At 38.6% G+C, this 23,457-nt stretch overlaps 1 protein-coding gene across 1 annotated transcript; it reads left to right on the forward strand.

Annotated features, from left to right (window-relative positions):
• The first annotated feature begins 837 nt into the window (after positions 1 to 837).
• On the forward strand, positions 838 to 2,961 carry LOC126689953 (zinc finger protein CONSTANS-LIKE 16-like). The gene is made up of 2 exons (XM_050385106.1): positions 838 to 1,963; positions 2,554 to 2,961. The coding sequence occupies exons 1-2, from the start codon at positions 929 to 931 to the stop codon at positions 2,806 to 2,808; spliced, it is 1,290 nt and encodes a 429-aa protein (XP_050241063.1). The 5' UTR covers positions 838 to 928; the 3' UTR covers positions 2,809 to 2,961.
• Positions 2,962 to 23,457: the final 20,496 nt, after the last annotated feature.

Consider the following 23,457-nt stretch of genomic DNA (forward strand, 5'->3'; position numbering starts at 1 on the left):
TCTAAATACATATTTAATTTGAACACACTTTTTTTAATAGAGTTTTCACATTATTTTGAAATAAAAAATCCCAATACTTTTAACAAATAGGCCCATAGCTACTACTAGTATGCAGCTTTCTTTCTTTCTTTTGTTCTAAAGTCAATATGCACATTGTGAATTGTTCTTATTAACAATTTTTTGATAATCATTTTTATTAACAATTAAATTTATCGCGTAGGGATGTATAATTTCCATTTATAGAGTACGATGTGTGTGCATTACGTGCCGACCTCGGAGGTAGAGAGGGAATGCGGGGATGGATTTTATGTGTCAAGATTTTATTGCTTAACCCTAGTAGAAAAGGATTTATTGGAGAGGAGCCAAAACTTACTGAGAGAAGGAGAGGGATCGAGAGAGATTGCTCATGGGGACCGCAACCACGAGTTTTAACTTTAAACAGGGCATATAGTGGAGCAGGAAGACAAAGCAACAAAAGGGTCTCGCTCAAATTTTAGTGAGGAAAAGTTGGACACAGAGAGTGAGATATGGGACCAAGAAGACTCATTCTCATCCTTAGCAGTGGAGCCCACAAGAAATCCCTTCATTAGAGAGGCAGCCAATGAAAAGACAGAGATTAGGATGAACTTTACAAGCTCAACCAATTAAAAACAAGATAAGACCCAAAAGCGCAATCCCTCTCTATAGAAAACTCTCAAAAGTGCAATCCAAAGCAAACCAATCTCTGTTAAATACTCCGTAAAAGCGCGGTGTGTGGGTCACACTTCCCCGGCAGCAAAGAAAGAAAATAATTGCACCATTTTCAGGTCAATTCCAACATACTTTTTTTTTTGTGACTCTTTTGCTTGCTTTTGGTATATGCTAGCTTCCAATTTCTGAATTGTATTTCCTAGCTTCCAATTTTGTTTTGAATCATATACTTTGAGTTATGATTTGTGACAAGAATGTTGCAAACGCCGTTGGTGGAAAAACAGCTAGAGCCTGCGATAGCTGTGTACGAAAACGTGCTCGATGGTACTGTCCAGCCGATGATGCTTTCTTATGCCAAGTTTGTGACTCTTCGGTTCACTCAGCAAATCAATTAGCACGTAGACATGAAAGGGTTCGCCTAAAAACTGCATCGTTCAAATCTTCAGACGCAGCTGTACAGAATTCTGTACCATCATGGCACCGAGGGTTCACTAGAAAAGCAAGAACACCACGACATGGAAAGCCAGTGAATTATCAAACACCTAAATCCAAAGAAGAACCGCTGCGGAACCCATTTCCTATTGTGCCAGAAGTCGGTGCAGATGAGATTTCACATGAGGAAAATGAAGAGCAGCTTCTTTATAGGGTTCCCATATTCGATCCCTTTGTTGCTGAGCTGTGCACGCCTACAACGCCAAAAGAAGCAGTAGCAGCAGTTAATTCTAGTCCTAATGCTAGTGAAACTAAGGTATTGTTAGCTAACTGTGGTCATGATGTGGATAATTTACATAGGTTTATTCCTTCTGACATGGATCTTGCTGAGTTTGCTGCTGATGTTGAAAGCTTATTGGGTAGAGGGCTTGAGAATGAGTGTTTTGGTATGGAAGAGCTGGGGTTAATGGATTGTAAAGAGAAGGTTATGAAGGAGGGTTGTTTAGGTAGTGGAAGAGTCAAGGTTGAGGAAGAAGCGGGTACTGAATCTGTTACAGCTTGCCTGGTTGATGATTCGGAGATTGATATGATGAGGGAACCCTTTGAGTTGAGCTTTGACTATGATTCTCCTGCGACGTGTGAGGAGGAAGATGAGAAGGCGACTGTGATGAGGAATATTGATGATGGGGGATATGAAGCTGCGGATAAAAAGAATAAAAAGAAGATACTGTTGAGGCTGGATTACGAGGCAGTAATTTCGGCATGGGCTAGCCAAGGGTCTCCATGGACCAACGGGGATCGGCCAGATTTTGATCCTGATGAATGTTGGCCTGACTGCATGGTAGGTGTTCCCTTCTCTTCATTTTATATATACTATATATCCTTAATTATTCATGGCAAAACATGATAAATTGCTGAGAACGCTATTCAATTTGGGGTTAATTAGGTCCTAGGTTTAAATCTATTACTAATAAAACATGCTTAATCTGTGTTAGCTAGGGTGAATATAAAATTTTTCATACTCATGCTTGCTTACTTCTCTTCCATTGTGATTTGAGCACTAAAATTGTATTACACTAAACCAAATAGATCAAGGTTGTCTCTATTTCAAGTCCAGTCCATTTTGTCAATTTCACCATTCAGGTTTTATTTTTTGGATCTTCACAGTGAACTGGTCTTTAGTTTGCACTTTTGGTCATCTTGCAAATTGAATAAACTGTCTATGGCTACCGCTCCAATTTTAAGTGGTTTGTGAGTTATGTATTTACAAATAAAAAATTAAGTATCAAGAAAATCAATCTGCTGATTCAATTGTAGTTGGGTGGGTTGATTTCGGTATTCAGGCAGTGAATGTGTCTCCTTGCTTGTAACTTACCTGTTTAATTCCACCAGATTGTTGACACTGACCAAATACTTGTGTGAATCTTTCAGGGTACTTGTAGTATTGATTTTCATCACCCTTACGGGGATTTTGGTGGATCTGGGGGAAACCCTGCAAAAGCTGACGGAGGGAGAGAAGCAAGAGTGTCAAGATACAGAGAAAAAAGACGAACGCGGCTGTTCTCAAAGAAAATAAGATATGAGGTTCGGAAGTTGAATGCAGAAAAGCGGCCCCGAATGAAAGGGAGGTTCGTCAAGAGGGCATCCTTTGCTTCGGGACCTGCTTTTCCTTTACTCAGCAAATAACTGTCAACTACCCAGTTTCTTTTGTAGTCACTAATAGACTGGAATGTGTATAGGATCGCATAAATAATTTGATATCTTTTTGTTATTGCGACAAAATAAATTGATATCTTAATTAACTGAAAAGCCTATGTCAATGTATTTTACGTTCAATTCTCTCTGATCCCATGCATATAATGCCATTATGGGGTAGAAAATGTTGCTTAGTTAGCTAATGAAAAATGGCCTAGCTTGAAAGACAGAGAAAGTCATACCTGAAAATTAAGAAGAAAGCAGTTTTTTTTTTTTTTCCTAGAGCATTGGCATTAGTATTTACAAAAATTTGTCTATTTTAATATAATTTTTTTTTTCAATTTTACATACTCATATTTCAAAATACTTTACATCAAAATATATATTTTACACTACATTTCATTAAAATATCATTTTTTTTAATTGCTTCTATTTCTTCACATACAACAATCATCATCTACTTTAATCCTTCATACTCGAGATGCATGAACCAAAAAAATAAAAAACTAAATGCAAAATGAATATTGTCAATATAAATTTATATGATTAATAGTAACTATATATTTTTATATAATTTTACATAGACTGATGTAGATAAATTTGGGCTTAATTAACTAAAATATAATACGTTTTCTTTTATACAAATACTATGTGAGTTAGTAATATGATACTGATGTCCTATTTATTGAACCCAGGGGGTTGGCCGAGTTGGTTGGGCTCTTGGTCTCAAAGTGCTTGTACTAGGCTCGACTAGGTGTGCTCCCTAGTTCGAGTCCTGCTACCTGTACTTTGAAAAGAATTTCCTGGGCCAGTGCTTTACCCCTTCATTGGCCCACCCGGTACAAACAGTGATTAGTCTCTAGTTGAAAACCTTGAGGAAACACTGTGGGAAACCAAAAAAAAAAAAAAAATGTCCTATTTATTGTGTAGTAAATTGGAAGTACAAACTTATGAAAAGCGGGAGGGGGAGAAGAGAAATTGCGAACTGTTGTACAATTCCCCATCTGGATTTAAATTTGTATTTGGTCCCAATCTGCTCCCCAACATGAAAAGGAATACACAGAAGGGAAAAAGGATTCCCACCTGGGAAAAAGTGCTTTCCATTGCATGTTACTGTTCTTCTTTTCAGTGGGTAGTACAATATATAAGGATTGTTTAGATACCGCTTATTTTGCTGAAAACTAAAAACTTATTGCTAAAAACACTGTAACAAAATAATTTTTAAAACACAAAACACTGTAGTAGTGAGTTATTGCTGCGTTTTTCATGGGTTTGGTAGTCCATAAGCAGTGCCGTGAGACCCAAAAAAATGAAAAACGCAACTTAATTGCTGGGCAAACACACGTATAGAATGGTATTTTTAATTAGTTAAAAATTGATATGATCAGCAAATTTTTTTTACTAAAAATTGAGTAAGCTTTGTTCACTATAATGTGTTTATATATATATAGAGAGAGAGAGAGAGAAAGAGAGAGAGAGAGAGAGAGATAAACCAGTTTAGAGGAGTATAAGTTTCTGTCATATACTATTACCACAGGTCATGAATTAAAAAAAAAAAATCAAAATATTACAACATTGTTTTATATTTTTTTGTTAATAAGTATTATATTATAATAAAGAAAAGATAGTCTTTATATTAAAAAAAAAAAGAAAAAAAAGAAAAAAGAGAGAGACAAAATATGCTAGAAATTGGGATCATACTTAACTCACTCAAACTCAAATTCATGTGATGGGAACAAAAACATTTAAACAAGCGTCATGCCAAAAATTGTGTTGGGTTAATTAATTGACCTCGATTAATTAATTTAATTACTCAAGTTGATTAATTAGGTAAAATTATATGCAAATCGTGGAGGCATCAACAAATCACCAACTAAACTAAATGCAGCAGAAAATAAATTAATATGGTGATTTGTTGACAATTGGATAAAACCTCTCGCAAGGCAAAAACTCTATCAAGTGAATTTAAGGTCACCACTCCTAGGAATCTACTAATCAATAATCAAGAAGTTACAAGTATGAGGAATCTTACTACTACCCTGGCCTATCCCAAAATACCAACTTACAGTTGAACCTTCACTTCAATACCTAATTGATTTTGTAGTAGACTTCTTTGCTTTGCACAAATCTCCAATCTTTGACTGACACCTTTGAATGGATCCTTGTACGTGACTAACTCCACCAGCTTGATTGATTGTTATTGGCTGCAATGTTCTTTACTTCATAAACGATGAAGATCAGGAAGCACTTGGTTACAAAATCCTAAGGCGTACAAATGCAGTAACTTCACACAGAATATATGAGTTCTAGGTCTTTGTTTTCATACTTGATGACTTTTAAAATAAGCTTTATATATGACTATGGTTGTAGAGAGAGAAACCCTAATCTTTGAAGTCATCATGGGCCAAAATTCAATTCTGAGAATTCTAAATTTGTAGTTCTACAAATCAAGCTTGTGTCAAGCTTCTCCATTAATCCTCGATAGCAACTAGTGTCAAGCTTTAATGAAACAAATTTTCTTTACTTATTTCTTGGATCAAATTTCATGTCTTTGATGATACCACTTGATATGCTTGAACAACATACTTCTTGATACATTAAACACAACTTAGATCTACCCAATTACAAGTAAAGTGCATTTTGTCAAAGGATTAACCAATTACATAGAAAATATAACCCTAACAATCTCCCTCTTTGGCCATCTGTGACAAAACCATAAGCTTAATTATGAGAGAAGTATAAAACAACAATCTCCCTAATTATTACACAAAATTACATAAGCCTAACTAAACAATGAACTCTTGAAAAACTTTGCTAGAAGAGAGACCATGGTATGAAAGACTTTGCTACATGTCTTAGCTGAAACACTAAACAAGATCCATCAAGGCATCGAGTGTGAAATATAGACAAGTTGTATAAATAAAGATGTATGTGTATAAAAAGAGATAAGAAACAACACATGTGAGATAAAGGTGAAAACATACATCATCATCATATATATCAAAGAAGGTTTGAGATTCGATAGGTCTCTCATCAATTTGGAGGGTAATTCTGGCTTTCAGCTGGGTGTAGACCAACTGGGCGTAGGTACACTAGTAAGAGCGTTCGATATTTCGATCTTGAGGTGGACTACAGGCCTTGTTCTCAGGCGACGATTGATGATTGTACCTAGATGGCTAGGGCATTCCTACTGTATTTGTTGGGGGGCATATCTCTACGCCAATGGAGGGAAGATGGTGTCCTTGAGGTGGTTGGCCCTTTTCCAAGACTTCGGGCAAACTCGGGAGGCGAACTGGTAAGCTTGTCTTTCCTGTCTGTACTCATCCTTGGATACTCTCAGCCAAGGGACTTTGCACCAGCTAGTAGGGCCTCAGAAGCTCTTTGAGATTAGACCTTCTTTCTTTTCTTATATGGTTCTCATTCTTGCAAACTATATCTATTGCCATGTCATCTAGGTTTACAAACTACATTCCATGCTCTTGTAAATAATTCTTATCATCTACCTTGTAAACTATCATATTGCAAACTGTACGGTATCTCACAAACTATCATCTTGCAAATTGTCTTTACCTTGCACACTATCATCTTACAAACTATCATTTATCTTGCCAACTGTCATCTTGCAAATTGTTTCTTCTCTTATCTTGCAGTGTTAGGCTGTGAACTACGATCTCATTACTCGCGGAGTGGAGGTGGATTTAAGGAGCTTCCTTTCAGTTTGAGCTCATCTCAACAATCTTTCTTCTGAGGATGTCAGTAAAAATCTTCTTCCCTTCACTCTCTTTGCATGTTCCATAAGGTTTTTCTTCTAACCATTTATTCTTCTACATATTGCTTGGAGTCCTTGGGTAGGTCCCTCCACGGTTGGCCTTCTCGTGGTTGGCCTTGCTAACCTTCCCCACTTGTCTTGGTTGGTCTATACCTATGGCCCTGATGGCTTTGCTTGGGAGCTTCCTATGGGATGTAACTCGAATGTCATGGGCTACCCTTTTCCTGAGGGTACATAAGCGGTAAGCCCTTTGCACTTTCTTCTTTCAATTTCTTAGTCTCGTCCCAACACTATCTTCTTTTCAAGTTTAGCCCACTATAGTGAAGCATGAGGAGCTTGTCTGGCTTGTTGGGAACCTCAAATTAGACAGACAGACAAACAACATAGCATATTCCCAGTTTCTTTCTTTTTTTCTTTTTTAGCATTATCTTCTACACTTTAGATTTCTTTTGAGACATTGAATTGCATTTTAAGAACATCTTTACATTTTACTTTTATTTTGAGACATGTACTTATTTTACAACTCATGGGAACTTTGGGTATGTATGCATTTTATATTATCATGCTTTCCCCCTTTTTTTTCTTCTTTGATGCTTGAAAATTTAAGCTTGAATCTTTCTTAAGTAGTCCCTTAGGCCATAGGAGTCATGAGACAAGCCTTGGTAGGGAAATCACATTCCAAATAGAAAAGGGAAATCACATGCATGCGTACCTTTGACTATGCGCACACATGCCGCCAGGTGGGAAAACCCTAACCAACCTCTTTCACTATAAAACAGTCGCAAAAGGCTTCCAAACCTTCATAAAACGTGTCTTAAGCTTGGGAAACATTTTGTAAGGTCCCCAATGAAAAAAATTCTCTTTTAGAGATCTAGGCATGGATTAACAAGCTAAATCTAAACTTCAAAGATGCTCTCATCCCTCTCAGTCTCTATTGTATTTCTTTTTTCCATCAAATCAAAGTGAATAAGCCTCTTCTATGTGCAGCCACTGACTTTTGGATTCCTACTCGACATGTTTTTTAGTTAAATGGTGTAGAATTATGCCCCACTCTTGAAGAATTTGGTGCAATCATGGGTGAGCACAATTTCAATGCTATCATTCTTCCTACTCTCGAGGAAGACCTATTCGACTTAACTTATCAAATTTTGGGGGTTCCCTTAGCTATGGCGAAAAGATGGTGCAATTTTGACAAATTGGACATCCAAATGGTGTTTAAATACTTTTCTCAAGAAGACATTCCTTTGGTTGGGGTGAAGCTTTCTCGTCATCTCAACGCTTTTTACCTTTACATCCTCGCAAGGTACTTCTTGGTGCACAAAGAACCTCATGTGGACCCAAGAATTCTTTAAGTGGTCAACAATCTAGGGAGGGGAAGCCCAATAGTCATCATCTTGGCTGAAACCCTCAATGGTTTGGGTGTTGTTCATAAGGAGGAAGCGACATTCTTTGTGGGGATTCCCCTTCTTCTTCAAGCATAATCCCTAACTTTTGCCTAGGTCCTCAACCTACTTGGATTCCTCTATTTTTTGCATGGATCGCCTTTCAGTTTTTAACCCATCAAGGCTCTTTATATCGTCTTTGAATATTCTTCCCTCTCTTTTTCCTTTTTATCTCTCCTTTTTCTGCTCAACACTCATGCTTTCTTTTTCTCCCCCTCAGATATGGCTATATAAAAAGTTTATTTGCTTTATCGTCCCACTGTCTCTCTTAGTTAATATCAACCAAAACATTACCATGATTGCAAGCTCAAAGAAAAAGTGATGGACCCTACCAAATTCACTGAATTCTTGAATTATCTATCTCCCTTGGGTGTTAAATGGGTGGTGGGATGGTGGCGCATAGAGGCCATGTCTAGTTGTGGTTTCAAGGAGAACTGTGTTCCTTTGGTTGGGCTTTGTTATTGCTCTTATTATCCCATGTGTTGCATTGCAAGGCAACTGGGCGATCGTCAAGGGGTTCCTCATGGCAATGGTTACTTCCATACAATGGCATTTACCAAGAGGATCCTAGGTAGAACCCGTGAGACTTGGTCATGATGGGTGATGAATAGGGGCATCGACTTTCCTTAGTTTCTTTATCCAACTTCAGGATACAAAGATTGGTTATCCATAGATATGAGAGCAGTCCATAGGTAAGAGAAAGATCATAAGAAGTCCAACAAAAGGAAGAGGACTGAGTGACTACTGAAAGTTCAAATATGTGTATAAACACCCTTAAACGTTTAGACCCCCAAATTACAACTTAACCAATTCAAGTATTATGTCAAACAACTAGTGTGCGGAAAATTAACATAAGCTATAATATGGAATTGGAAAAACTATCTAAGCCAAATTAAAATCACAACCCACAGCAGATAATAAAAGGCAAAGATAAAAGGGAAGGAAGATGCAAACACAAAGACAACACGCGATGTGTTATCGAAGAGGAAACCGAAGCCCTCGACGTAAAACCTCGCCACCGCCCTCCAAGTGGTAAACAATCCACTAGAAAATATAGTTGGGATACATGGACAGCAATAGACCCTCCAAGCCTAATCTACCCAGTGCACCTAAGCCCTCCAAGCTTCTTGCTCCAACGAGGTTGCGCCGAACCTTTTTCTTTTCTAGCTTCCCGGATTCCGCTACTAGACCGTAGCATCAACCAATGAAGATTGGTTCCTTCCTAACTGCTTCCCAGAAATCCAAACAGCTCTCTCACAGTGATGAATATGGTGAGAACAAGGTTTGGTAATTTGCCTCTCAAGGATTTGACAATGGAGAGGAAGAGAGTTGAGGAATTTGAAGAGACTCTAATGTATAGATTGTGGGTGAATCAATCTTGTTTTTCTTTAGGGTTTCTCTCTTAAAATTCTCTCTGGAAGCTCTCTTACATTTGTGGGTAAAAGGGGTATTTATACTGGAGTGAGAGAGGAATGTGAAACGTCAGGTTTTACAAAACAGGGGTGGCTCGCGGCTTGACCTCGCGACTTGACTAAGTCGCGAGATCTAGTCGCGAGATAACCGTATGGCCAGTTGTCCTGTTTTGTCCTATAGTGCTCCAGCTAGCATGACTATTCACCTTCCGGCATGCTTGGCACGTGTGTTGTGTCTGGCGGCTTGCAGTCACGAGTCACCCGTGAGGCCAAGCCGCGAGTCTCTGTTTTCTTGCACACTCTTGAGCAAACTTCACTCTATCTCACTCACTACCCTTACAACAAACCCACCTAAATACAGGGTTACTAAATGCTGAAATACAAGCAAATTTGGCACGGAATAAAGCCAATTAGATGGTTGAATAAATTCAACCTTACAATCTCCCCCTTTGGCTATTCCATGACAAAACCCTAAAACAGACTCTAGACTTAACATGTGAGTTGGGAACAGTTGAACAAAACTCACTCACACCTAACTCTAGAAGCTGTGAAGCACTTGAATCATAAGAACATGAAACTCCTGAAACACAACAATACACCATGATCATTGTATGCAAAAAAACATGAAATGCATATGAAACAAGCTTAAGGTGATCAAGCAAAGATGAAGTGAAGATTCAAATCAAGGCTTGATCAACCAAGTAATCACCACAAGGTAGTGATCACAATGCTCATTCACACTTGGAATGAACATTAGGACATACAAGCTAACAAGCACAAGGCAAGATACTTGTATACTCAACACTCAACCAATGCATAATACACAAAGTATATGCATCTAGGAACAATCCTACAAGGGCACAAGAGTGACAGTACATAAATCAAAATGCATGACATTTAGATATAAGTACTGATTTCAACATAGCATAAAAGGCTGCATTAAGCAAGGTACAAACCATAAAGCCTACAGATTATGCATAAAAACATTAACCCTAAAAGCTTACATAAGCACATAGGTACAAACTCAATATATCCTGAATAACATCAACAAAATATATAAAAGATTAAACCAAGAGTATAAGTTATGAGTTAGAAACAAGAATACACCAAAACCACAGTGTATCACACCCATATAAACGCTAAAAGTTCAAAAACATAAACCTATAAGTTTAGAGGATAAGACTTAAAAAAAAAGTATGACAAAAGTATGTGTGTACTCCCCCTATCACTATGCACACTTCCCTTTGAACTTTCTCCCCCTTACTGAATGCTCTCCCCCTTTTTGGCACGAATAGCTAAAGGCTGTCGTCCAACTTTTGTTGAATAGTGTCTAGCTGATTCTCCATAGTCTCGAGATGCATTTGAACATGGTTGTTTGTGGAGTAGAGAAGTGTCACAATCTCATCAATGCGTTTCTGAATCTGTTCAAGTAAACTGCCCACTCTATCAGTATGAGGATCAGTCTGTGCTTGCGGAATACTAGCTTGTGGAACTTCAGGAACAACATGCGAAGTAGATGTGGTATGTGCAAGTGTCTCTGACTCAGGGGCAGATGGAGTAACCGGAGAGATGTGTGCACTCTTTGGTGTTTTAGAGGAGTGACTTCTGCTAGCTTGAAGAGTGTACATGGAAATAGGACGCTGACGGGTCAACATTTTTCCATCTGTGGGAGGAACAATGCCTTCACGAAGAATGAGCTTCATGATGAGACTACAAAATGGAATAATTCCTCGAGCTGCAGTTCGAACCGCGGTCTTCCTCATGGTGTAAAAGATGTGAGCACATATATCAATGGGGGCTCCTGTAATAAGATCACAAAGGAATAGAGCTCTCCCAAGATTTATGAATGTAGTGTTGGACAGTGGATAGAGATTAGTGAACATGATCAACTTCAGTGTGGTCAGCTCTGGTGCAAACTTTGCGGTGCTGATGGATGTTCCTGTATTGGATACTTCATGATCGGATCCTAGGATTTGTAGAATTTCTTGAATCTCTGGAGTTCGATCATCGTACGGAGTTAGATCCACATTCTGAGGTCTAGTGATGCCGAGAAGATCTGTGATGGAGTTTGGGGAAATGCCAAACTCTTTTCCTCTGACCTAGAAAATAAGTTCAGCTCCAAGATCAGTTGCATTGGAGAAGCATTCTTTGACCAGTTCATCCATTGGATCGACAAAGTTCCCAAACAAGTTTGCCCAATCTCGTTGCTCAAAGATTCAAGAGATAAAAGTGGTCCCTAAGGTATTAAACTCCACCACCCGTTCCACTATGGGAGTTGACTTGTCAAAGATGTTTGAGTAGATGTGTGAGGTAAGCGGAGTTCTGAACCTCTCCTCATTAGAGTCTAGAGATGCCTGTGATGATAGTCGAGTCCTTTTAGCAACTGGTGTTGTTGGATCGTCAGCAACAATGTCTTTACCCTTGGAAGATCGACGAGACATCTGCAAGAGAATAGGCCCACAGTAAAGAACCAACAACAATACCACACAAGATAAATATCAACATGATCCGATGCAAATAAAAGTGAAAAACAGAGATTTCAATACATAGATACAAACTTAAGACAGTGCAGACCCAAACAAACTTCCATCAATACTAAGGTGCACAATATGACAGGTGCAGCAAAATGGTGATAGTGCAAAAGAGCATAGAGAGACAAATTCAAACAGAACTGTCAATGAGACAATTTACCATGACCATGATATGCATACAAAGACAGCATTCGAACAATAAGAACGGATATCATAAAACATACCACATAAGATATGAACATGGAAAAAAATTTTCAAAATGAAGGATCAGCGCACCCAAACTAGAGCACATGGCTGTGAGACACAACATTCAGAAAAAGAAGTTGTTTTAAAGGAATACTTTCAAGATGCCAACATCCACACGTTATGTTAACATAAAAGCACAGTAAACCAATGCCATAAACCAACTTCAACACACAAACAAGTGAAAGGAGCAAGTCACATAAATACCAAACCCATTTAACAAAAGATTTTCAGAATCAACAACAGGCAAATATCAGAACAATGAAAAAGCACATTGTGACCACTCAACATGAAAACGGATGAAATCAACAACAAACATAACAAGCCATACCCATCACACAAAGAGAGGAATGTTTCGAACACAATGTCAATCCAAATGGTAAGAAAAACATCCATGAAATAGGGAAAATGAGATGAGGAAAACAAGACCCATACCTTTTCTTGATGATTTGGATAAGAAATGAAGCACCAATGAGGTTTGAAAATGGATACACGGAGTGTTTGGGAAGGAGACAGTTGAGAAAGAAGATGAACAGTCACAAAAGTTCGAGGGAAAAACTGAAAAAGATTTAAAAACTGCCCCTATTTTTGCCAAACACGCGTTTTTCGCGACTGAAGAGAGTTGCCAACAAGTCACCAGTTCAAGCCGCCAAAACACTCAAAGACAAAAGTTTGAAAAAATTTTCTAAGTGTTTTTCGCGACTGGAAGGTCTACCCGCGAGAGAGTCGCGAGCTGAGTCACGAAAATCTCTAAGTAACCCTCGCAACTAGACCTTCCACTCGCGAACAAGTCGCCAAAAATGACCCGCGAAGACGCGACTGAGGCTCGCGACTTGACTTACCCACGACTGAGCCGCCAAAACAGGGCAAAACTAGATTTTTGAAATTTTTAGAATTTTTTTAAACAAAATACTTTCCAAAAACACCTAAAACACTCAAAAATCTTTTTGTGTTTGAATTAACAAAAATTGAGCATGTGAAAACACATTTCATCAAGTACAATCACACAAATGAATATGGCATTTATTGAACATAAACTTATGTGTTGTGTGTGGATATCAACAATGAGATAGTCCTTAGTCTAATGTGAAGCTTCAATGATCAATTCAACCAAGGCATACACGATTAGCACTAGATCATATGAACCATCTCAATTATAGAAATATGTATATATGACCTCCCACAAAACTTGATAACATATCTTGGAGCTTTACATTTGACTCCACTTATAATCATAACATTTGATCTTTTTGATCTTTTGAGACAATCACCTCTCATTGTGAGAGTGATATTTGATATTTCACTTTAATGAACTAGCCTTTGGCTTTTTGAATAAACAATCACTTTAATTTTAGGTCGCTTACCCTTTTTCCTAGTCGAATACTAGAATGCGCGACAGGCTTTTGCAGCTCAATATCTCTTTTCATTTGGAGATTTACATTTGGTGAGCTCTTTTTAGCAAAAACAAAAAATAAAGAGTGGGAAGATATTTAGGCACAAGTCTATGCAAGTCTCAAGATCATCATAACTATTCAATAATCATTCATGACAAGTTTGAAGATCTATTTACAACAATCACATAGATTTCAAGATTTCTCCCACAGTGAAATGAGTGCAAAGAAACAAGCAATGCTCGAAAATACACAAAGCCATTAGCACAAAGGTACAAGGCAAAATAGGTTTTGAGACAAAAGCTCAACAATGTCAATCAAACTTTTTGATTTTCTAATTTTTATGTGATTTTTGGATTTTTGACACAAGAATAAAAAGATTGATAAAAAACAAAAAGAAACAAAATCAAAAGTATACACAAGTAGACAAGCAAACAACCATCAACAAAAACAACAGGCAAACAAACAAACATCGTCGCAAAGCATAGGAAGTATTAATGCATGGACATGTTGTAATACTTATGCATGAGTACCCTTTTTCACCCACACGTCACTTGCGTTTGGGGTGATTTCCTTATAGGATTGGGTACGGGAGTTAGGGCTTTCAAACTTTCGTGAGAAGCTTTCCAAGCAGTTGGTGAATGCACCAATCATCTTCATCACGTTCATCATTCTGGGATCACCATTTTGATCTCTAGATTATTCACCTGCCCAATTTCTTCTATCATTTCTAGGTCCTCGTGACCTTTGAGGAGTTGCACTATTCTTTGCTCTCAACTTTTGGCAATTTGGTCGAGTATGCCCTTGAAGTCCGCAATGATGACACACATAAGTTGCTCTAGGACCTCTTTGTGGTCGTGGACGTGACTTGGCACGAGATTCAGACCTGCCCACAGATTGATTACGGGGATTCAACAACCGTTGGTTCACCACATTCTTCTTCTCCTCCATCTTGAGCTTCTCATCAGTAAGGTCAACTTCAACTGGATCTTTAGCCTTTACAAACTTCACTTCTTTAGTGATAGTTCCAGATGAGCTACTTCCTCCGGTATATCCCAATCCGGATTTGTCTGAAAAACTCTTTTGAGATGAAATAACATCATCTAGCTTCTTGGTGGTGACCCTCTCTATTTTAGCATTTGCTTGCACAACCTCTTGCTCAAGAAATCTCACTTTTGTTTAAACTTCTGACAGCTCACCATTCAGTGTTTCTATCTTACATTTGGCCTCCCTATATCGGATTAGGAGACTTTTGTAATCCTCTTCTGCCTTCTTCATTTTTCACACAGCAGCCTTGGCCACCCTTGTGTACTCACCTGACTTCTCCAGGAGTAAGTTATAGTTCTCTTGAAGATTGGCTGTACTTTCATCTTCTTCAACATCTGATTCTTCAACAATTCCCAGTGATTCTTCGTCACTATGTTCTCCAATGTCTCGTACAAGCAGATTCAACTCGTCTGAAGACTCAACATGAGCAATAGTCATAAAAGTTGAGTAGTTCCCCTCTCCATCACAGCTTTCTTCAGATTCTGAGTCAAATGAATCCGAGTCACTCAATGTTGTGGCATACACTTTGCCTTTCGATTTCAAGTAATTCGGACATTCTTTCTTAAAGTGTCCATGCCCGTTACATTCGAAATAAGTGATACCTTGTGTAGGTTGGGATTCTTTTCCATCTTTCTTTTTGAATTCCATTTTCTCCCTTCCTGAACTTTGGAATTTTCTTTTATCACCAAATTTGCCATTATTTTTGAATTTCAAGAACTTTCTGAAATTTTTAACAAGGTATGCAACATCTTTGTCAACCACATCTTCTCCCGATGAGTCTTGATCTTCCACCTTCTCATTAATGGTCTTAAGAGCAAGAGATTTACTCTTCCGTTGAATGGGCAGCGACATCTCATAAGTCTGAAAAGAACCAACCAGCTCCTGGACTTTGATGTCATCAAGGTCCTTGCTCTCTTCAATCGCCGTCACTTTAGCACGAAAACTTTCCGGCAATGATCGAAGGATCTTCCTTACAATTTTAGAATCCTCTGTTTTCTCCCCCAAATTGAACTTACTGACAACCACCTCATTTAGCTTCCCATAGAAAGAGTCAAAGGACTCATCCTCACTCATTTTGAGCTCCTCAAACCGAGTGGTCAGCATTTGCAACTTGGTGTCTTTCACTTTCTTCGTGCCTTCGTAGGTGGTTTCCAATATCTCCCATGCTTCTTTGGCAACGGTAATGTGGGAGACCCTGTGAAATTCATCTGGAGACACACCACAGAAAATAGCATTGAGTGCTTTACTGTTAGCATTAGATGCAGCGAGTGCTGCCTTATCCCATGTGGATTTGGCTGCCTCAGGTCTGGTCCAACCAATCTCAACAGCATCCCAAACAGATTCATCAATAAAACACAGAAAATCTCTCATGCGAACCTTCCAAAAAGTATAATTACTACCATCAAAATATGGAGGTGCATTTAGGGATTGAGACCAATCCATCTCAAAAGGGAGTCAAGGATCACACAATGGTAATGAAACCAATAACAGTGTACCCGCTCTGATACCAATTGAAAGTTCAAATATGTGTATAAACACCCTTGAACGTTTAGACCCCCAAATTACAACTTAACCAATTCAAGTATTATGTCAAACAACTAGTGTGCGGAAAATTAACATAAGCTATAATATGAAATTGGGAAAACTATCTAAGCCAAATTAAAATCACAACCTACAGCAGATAATAAAAGGCAAAGATAAAAGGGAAGGAAGATGCAAACACAAAGACAACACGCGATGTGTTATCGAAGAGGAAACCGAAGCCCTCGGCGTAAAACCTCTCCGCCGCCCTCCAAGCGGTAAACAATCCACTAGAAAATATAGTTGGGATACATGGACAGCAATAGACCCTCCAAGCCTAATCTACCCAGTGCACATAAACCCTCTAAGCTTCTTGCTCCAACAAGGTTGCGCCTAACCTTTTTCTTTTCTAGTTTCCCGGATTCCGCTACTAGACCGTAGCATCAACCAATGAAGATTGGTTCCTTCCTAACTGCTTCCCAGAAATCCAAACAGCTCTCTCACAGTGATGAATATCCTAGCCAACAAGAACATCAAGAATATCCTAGCCAAGATGGTAGTGACATCAAGGACTAGGCCGAGAAGCTCATGTATGCCTTATGCAGTTATAGAACTTATATTCGTGCATTGACTAGGGAAATCCTCTATTCTTTGGTTTATGGGAGTGAAGTAGCGCTTTCCATTGAGGTTGAGATAAAATCTTTAAGAGTGCTAGTATAAACCAAGGTCCTTGAAGAGGAGTGGATGAGAGAAAGATATGAACAACTAGCCTTGATAGATGAGAAGAGGATGAATATCCTACCATCTTGGCTAGGATGTATTCATGCCCATTTAAGGCCTTAAGGGCTATTATTTCAATTACATCTATGCCCCAAACTGAGAAAGGCCAAGAAGAGGTCATACTATATAGCTCGCTCGGTGGTACATGGTTCAAGTTTGCATGTGTTTGGAAATTAGGACAACCTTTTACAAAATCTACACAATTGGTCTCCATTGAATTTTTATAGTATCCCATCCTAGGGATCTTCTTTGCTAACATTCTCTCATTCATGTGAGGACCACAAATCCCTTGGCGTACTTCTTCCATGAATCTTTCGGATTCTTCTTTCTTTAGACAACGAAGGTGTATACCATCATAGGACCTCTACATAGAATGTATTGCATCACTATCATCCTAACTGAATGATGTTTTCTTTTATTGGCATGTAGACAGCGCATTTTGTACCCCTTACGACTCGGGCCTCCATTCCCCAATGATGTTGGAATTCTAAAGCCCAATCTTGGTTTAGGGCCCAATCAGATTGAAATTGACTTACGGAAAGTATTTTTGGAAAATATAACTCTTTTTATGAATCAAATAAGCTATGTTTGGAAAATAAGACCATGAAAATTCTAGGGCATGCGTACACATACACGTGTATGCATATGCATGCTCAAGCTCTGCATATGCATGCTCAAGCTTTGCATATGCATGCTTTATGCATACATACGCATACACGGGCATGTGTACGCATGCTAGGGTTCCAGAAAATATGAAAGGCAAGTTTTTTTTTGCATTAAAGATGGGTTTTGGAATGAATCCCACATCATTTAGGAGCTGCTCCAAACCCCCATTTTTCAACTATATAAAGCCAGACATGGTACCTTTTCAAAAAAAATAGAAAATCCTAAGGGAAAACAGAAGATTCACTAGAAATAGTAAATCAAAGAGGGAGTTTCTCACAAAACATCCTCAAGTCAATATTTCTCTGATTGAGGCATTTTCAAGCCTTGATCTTTGAGTTTCAAGCTTACTAATCACTTTTGTTTTTTATTGTGAATAGATTGACTAAGGGGAATGGTCAAAATCAACCTAAAGTGCTTTGTCTTTAAGGTATAATGTTCTATCCTCTTCTTCTTTTCCTTTTCTTTTTTTTTTTTGTTTTAATCTATTTTCCTTGCTTTATTTTATGTTATATATGTTTAACATGCCTGTTTAGTTCAGGTTGACGTGTGTTTTCCTATTTTAAGCATGCTAGGCTGCTAGGTTTAGTTTCTGTCCTGTTGTGTTCTTGTTTTTTTGGGGGTTAGGGCGTGTATGCATATGCATGCTTCCTGCATGTGCATGCATACTTAAAGTATGTATACGCATACAACTGGGCTATGTATGTAGACCTATGTATTTGCACGCATACTCATGCTCAGAACCTTAATCTGAACCTTTTTGTTTCTATTTCTTTTTTCTATTTGCACAATATGCTTCTGTTTTACCCTATTTTGATGCCTATAAGTCTTTGCCTTCATCTCTATTTGTGTCTTGTGCCTCACATGCTAGATTAGGGTTTCTTTTCAAATATTTCTTTGATATGCATGAACAAGCATATGATGCATGGGTGCTGTGGTGCAGCAAGGTAAAACAATCACATGAACATGCATTTGGATGATGAACATGATGAATACATTTGTTTGAGGCCTTCATATTGTGTTTGGATGTTTGGGATATACTTGGTGATTATGCCTTGCTGCCATGTATATGTTTCTGTTTGAATGTAATAATATGCTTGTTTGGATCTGCCATGATGTGTCTGCCCTTAGATTTTATATGTTTTGATGCCATAATAGATATATGTTAGGGTTTGGATGAAATTCCATGTTGATTGCTAGATGTATTCTAGTGTGTGTGTGAGTCTAGAATGACAATATTGAACGTGCCTTTAATAAGATTAAGATTAAGACACAATGAATGGAAGCTGACCTACGAGTCGGGTTCCTAACACCTTCCCATCCTCATATCTAAACTTTAGACACGTGCTCTAGTCGTAAGATCAGTCCTTCCATGAAGGGCACTGTACATATGGTTCCTAGACCTAATCTAGGTGGCAACTCCATTTCCTTACTCTGCCCTGGTCCACTTGGCCAAGGCATACTCCCTGCCACTTGTGCCTACAATGGCAACGCCGCTGGGGATAGAAAGTTTGATTCCAATGTGTCTTATTTCTTAATCTTAATAAAGTTTTGTTCAATATTTGTTTGTACACACCTCACTTGGTTCCTTTTGTCCCTTTCACCTTGGTTGGTGATAAGTGGGAAGATAAGTACACTCCATTCGGGCCAAAGTCTTTCAAAGTTCATCCCTCCAACTTACAATCTGTGCCATTGCCTATAATGGGCTTTGAGTGCATTAACCGTTTGTCACCAATCCACAATGGCCCATTTAGGCCCAAGGGAATCATAACCCACTTAGTTGTGAATGACCTACTGATCTATCCTTTAGCTCTAGGGAGCCTACCCACACTTAGAGAGGTCTTAGATCCTATCAATGAGAGGGTACCCTTTATATCTCTTGTTTGTTCAACCATATATTTTGTGTTCACCTAATTCTAAAGGACAAATAAAAGATGAAAAAAAAAAAAAAAAAAAAAAAAAAAAGAGTTCGAGGATTACCTAAAAGTTATGGCATACCTAAAGATGTTGGGATAAAAGAAAAATAAGTTCTCACATATAAGAGGCTTGTCCCAAAATCTAAAGGTATTTCTTAACTCGAAAGGTTCATGGGACCATATCCTAGTTGCTATCATAAGCCCAAATCAAAAGACCTCTTGAAAAGGAGGACCATGGGCTTAAGGTAACAAATATGCTATGGACTTAGCATCCAATATCCTACAAAGTCAATATGAAATTCCCTAATCTTGGGCCTTCTTATTGTATGCCAAGGCCCAAAATGATGAGAAATTCATGGACTTTGAAAGGAAGGCTACAATATATTCTAGCTAGAGGGCTACAAAAATGAAATGATGATAATAAATGGAAATTGGAAGAGCCCAAAGGTGATGGATATATTGTAAGCCCATATTTGAGACAAAGGGTTGAAATTCTCTAAGCACATTCTAATGAAAGCCCACGAGAGTAAGATGAGAGCTTTATTGTAAATGGACTAAAGCCCATTGAAGCAAGGGGCAAGGTTCATGAGAGGAAAGTGAGTGATTCTGTAGTTGGGCCTTCATTAAAATGGACTTAAAATACTTTCTAAGAACATCTAAGATAATAATAAGAACCTTTCAATTGGGACATGGGCTTAATAAAATGGGACTTCTTTTTAGGCACCATTGCACCACCAAGATCAAGTAAGCACGTCCCTACTCCAATTTGGGTCCGAGAAAAGAACGGAAGGCATTTGGTCAAAATTGAGAACACATACAAGAAGAGATATTTCAAGAAGAGACATTTCAAGAGGAAGTATCTCAAGAAAGAATGGCTGGTCCAATTGATGACACAACCACACAAAAGATATTCAAAACAATAGAAGAGAAAAGCAATGTCCTCAAGAAGATAGGAGGCCGTCTCTCCAAGCTAGAGGAAAGCAAGGTCATGAAGCCCATACATGTGGTGATACATGATGAGGATGAAAGAGAGGATTGGGATGAAAGGGATAAGGCCAAATATGAAAGGAACATGCAATTTGAAAAGAGAAATGATATGTTTACAACATTTTTACAACAAATCCTAAGTGGCAGGTTGTTACTGGTTGTTATTGTTAGGGCAAAAAAGTAATCTTAGTGTTAGTTTCAAATTTGAACCAAAAATAACTAACCACTTGTGATTTGTTGTAAAAATGTTGTAGACGTAGCATCTCTCATTTGAAAAACCTATTGCAGATATTGTGGCCATAAAGGAAAAGATAGAAGAGATGCAACTAGCATTCCATAAAGCTTAAGGGATGGATGATTGTCTCTACAACATGGTTGGATTGAGTTACAAAACCCCTATCGCATTGCCTCCTAAGTTCAAGATCTCCAATGTGGAAAAGTTAGATGGAACTGGAGATCCAAATCAACATATTAGGAGATATCTAAGCATTGCTGAAATGAAAGGTTTGGATGAGAAGCAAACTTTGCATGCATTTCCCGTCTCACTTACGGGAGCTGCATCAAGGTGGTATGCTTAGATCAGAATAAGACCAAGGTGTGGAATGAGCTAGTAGAGCTATTCGTGGATCAATTCATCTTCAATACCATGATTGATGTAACTCTAAGGGACTTGGAGACTACCAAGCAAGGGGTAGGTGAACATTTCCGAATACATGACAAGGTGGAAGGGAAAGGCATCGTAGATGGTCAATAGGCTAAATGAAAAAGGACCAAATCAACATGATCATCAAGAATTTGCTTCCGGCATATAATAATAGGCACCTGTCATTGCTTATTAGTTCTTTTGGGGAGTTGTGTGATTGTGGAACTACGATCGAGGATGCCATCAATAATGAGAAATGTGAGAAATGTGAGAGCAAGCCTTCAATCAAGAAGACATATGGGGGAGGAGCGGCCTAATCTTGTGATGCAAGTGTCATCATACCTTAACAACCCCTAGCCTACTCTAGCTTCCCAAAGAAAGCCCACCAAGAATTCTCCGACCTAGGAATGGCCCTTGCCCAAGCATATGAGAACTCAACTTTCAAAAGATTCATCATGCCCTTAGACCCTACACTTTTGCCAAATCTTGTGCCTTCTGCTTGCAACCTCAATGAATATTGCCACTTCCATCAGAAATCTAGCCATAAAACTGACAATTGTTTCTGCTTCAAGCATGAGATACAAGACCTAATAGACAATGAAACTCTCCCAAGCCCAACATCATCACTAAGCCTAACATTATTGTAGACAACATATTTTTTCCATCCTCAATTTGCGTGCCAAACCCCGAAAATTCCAAAAAAATATTATCGTTTCTCCATTGTGCTATGGAAACATCTAGATTGATGTGGTGCAACCCGTTTAGGCATCGGAGCACTCAGAGTGCCATTTTAGGTAAAATTGACCAAAATGCCCCTAGTAAACCCTGGGTTAACCAAAACTCAAACGAAGTCAAAATCCTCTTGAGACAACATTTTTCATGCTTTTGCATCAAACTTGAGCCATTCAAACCAAGTTTGTCAACTTTGACCAAGTTTGACCCGACGTTGACCCTAGGGGTACCATAAACCCTAATTTTGATTCGACTGTCAGAACGGGTTGGTTCTAGCACCATTGCAAATATTATCAAATTCCTTTTCCAACGACTATTCATGGGTCAAAATCAGAGTTATAACGATTGAGATATCTAGAAAACCATGTAAAGCGCATCAGTGCGCTTCTCGAGGCCATAACTTTTTATCCAACCTTTGGGTTTTCAATTTATTTAGTGCTATGAAAAATAAACATCCAAAGCTTTCAAGGGACACCAAAATCAGCTTAATCTGAGCCTGACAAGACCTTAAAATATGCATCCAAAGTTGGACCAGAAAAAGCCGGTACTGCTGATGTCAGTAGGGGTGGCCGACGGCCATACAAGGTGCATTGGAAGTTGAAGGGACAGGTTTCCTCCATAAATACCCCCAGACCCCTCATTTTACAAAAAAGAAGAAGATGATTTTGGGTAGATTCTCTCTTTTCTATCTCTAATTTTTCTCCCAATCACATCCAAACATCACCAAACACCTTTGATTCTTCTCTTTTCTCCACAATTACAAGGTAGTGCTCTTGCACCCAATCTTCCTCTCCTTGGTTCCATACCTTGGATTTGAGGTTTAGGGGTGTGGATGTAGCATTTTAGCTACAATTTACACCCCTTTCTTTTTATAGCTTTTTTCTAGCTTTTTCTTGTTCAATAATATGCTTTATTGCTTTTCCTAGCATGTTCTTGCTTCCTAGCATGTCTATATAGTTTTTCTAGCATGTTTCCTTGTTTATGCCATGATTTATCGCTTTGATGTGGTTGGCCTAGCCTTCTTGGGCTAGGATATGTCTAAATTTAATGTTTGTGCTTAGATCCACATGCTTTTAGGCTCCTTGCCACTCTTATGCTTGAATCTACATGTCTATGCTTTCTATTCCATGCTTTTGCCTAGATCTACATGTTTATGTTCAGATCTACATGCCTATGCCTAGACCTATGTGCTTATGTGCTTTGTGCCATGTTTATGTGCTTAGATCCATATGTTGGTTGCTATGCCATGTGCTTCTATAGCCCTTTTGTTCCTTGATATCTCTCTTTCGAGTGTTTTGGCCCTTTTGGTAGGATGTAGATCTAGATCTAGTGGTCTAGGTCTACATCCATACTCCTAGGCCCATATTAAAGGGTTTGGATCATTTCCCTATATGCTATGGTTTCTAGCTTGCTTTTATGCTTTATGTCCATGCTTGCCTCTCTAGATGTAGGCTTTGCCACGCTTGTGCCCTCGTGGGCTTGCTTGTGTGGTTGCATCCATCCCTTCTAGGATTGATTGGGTGTAGTCGCTTGTGAAATACACCTCCATGGTGTTGGTGTGCT

Source organism: Quercus robur, chromosome 1 (genome assembly GCF_932294415.1).
Source record: "Quercus robur chromosome 1, dhQueRobu3.1, whole genome shotgun sequence".
Taxonomy (NCBI): Eukaryota; Viridiplantae; Streptophyta; class Magnoliopsida; order Fagales; family Fagaceae; genus Quercus; species Quercus robur.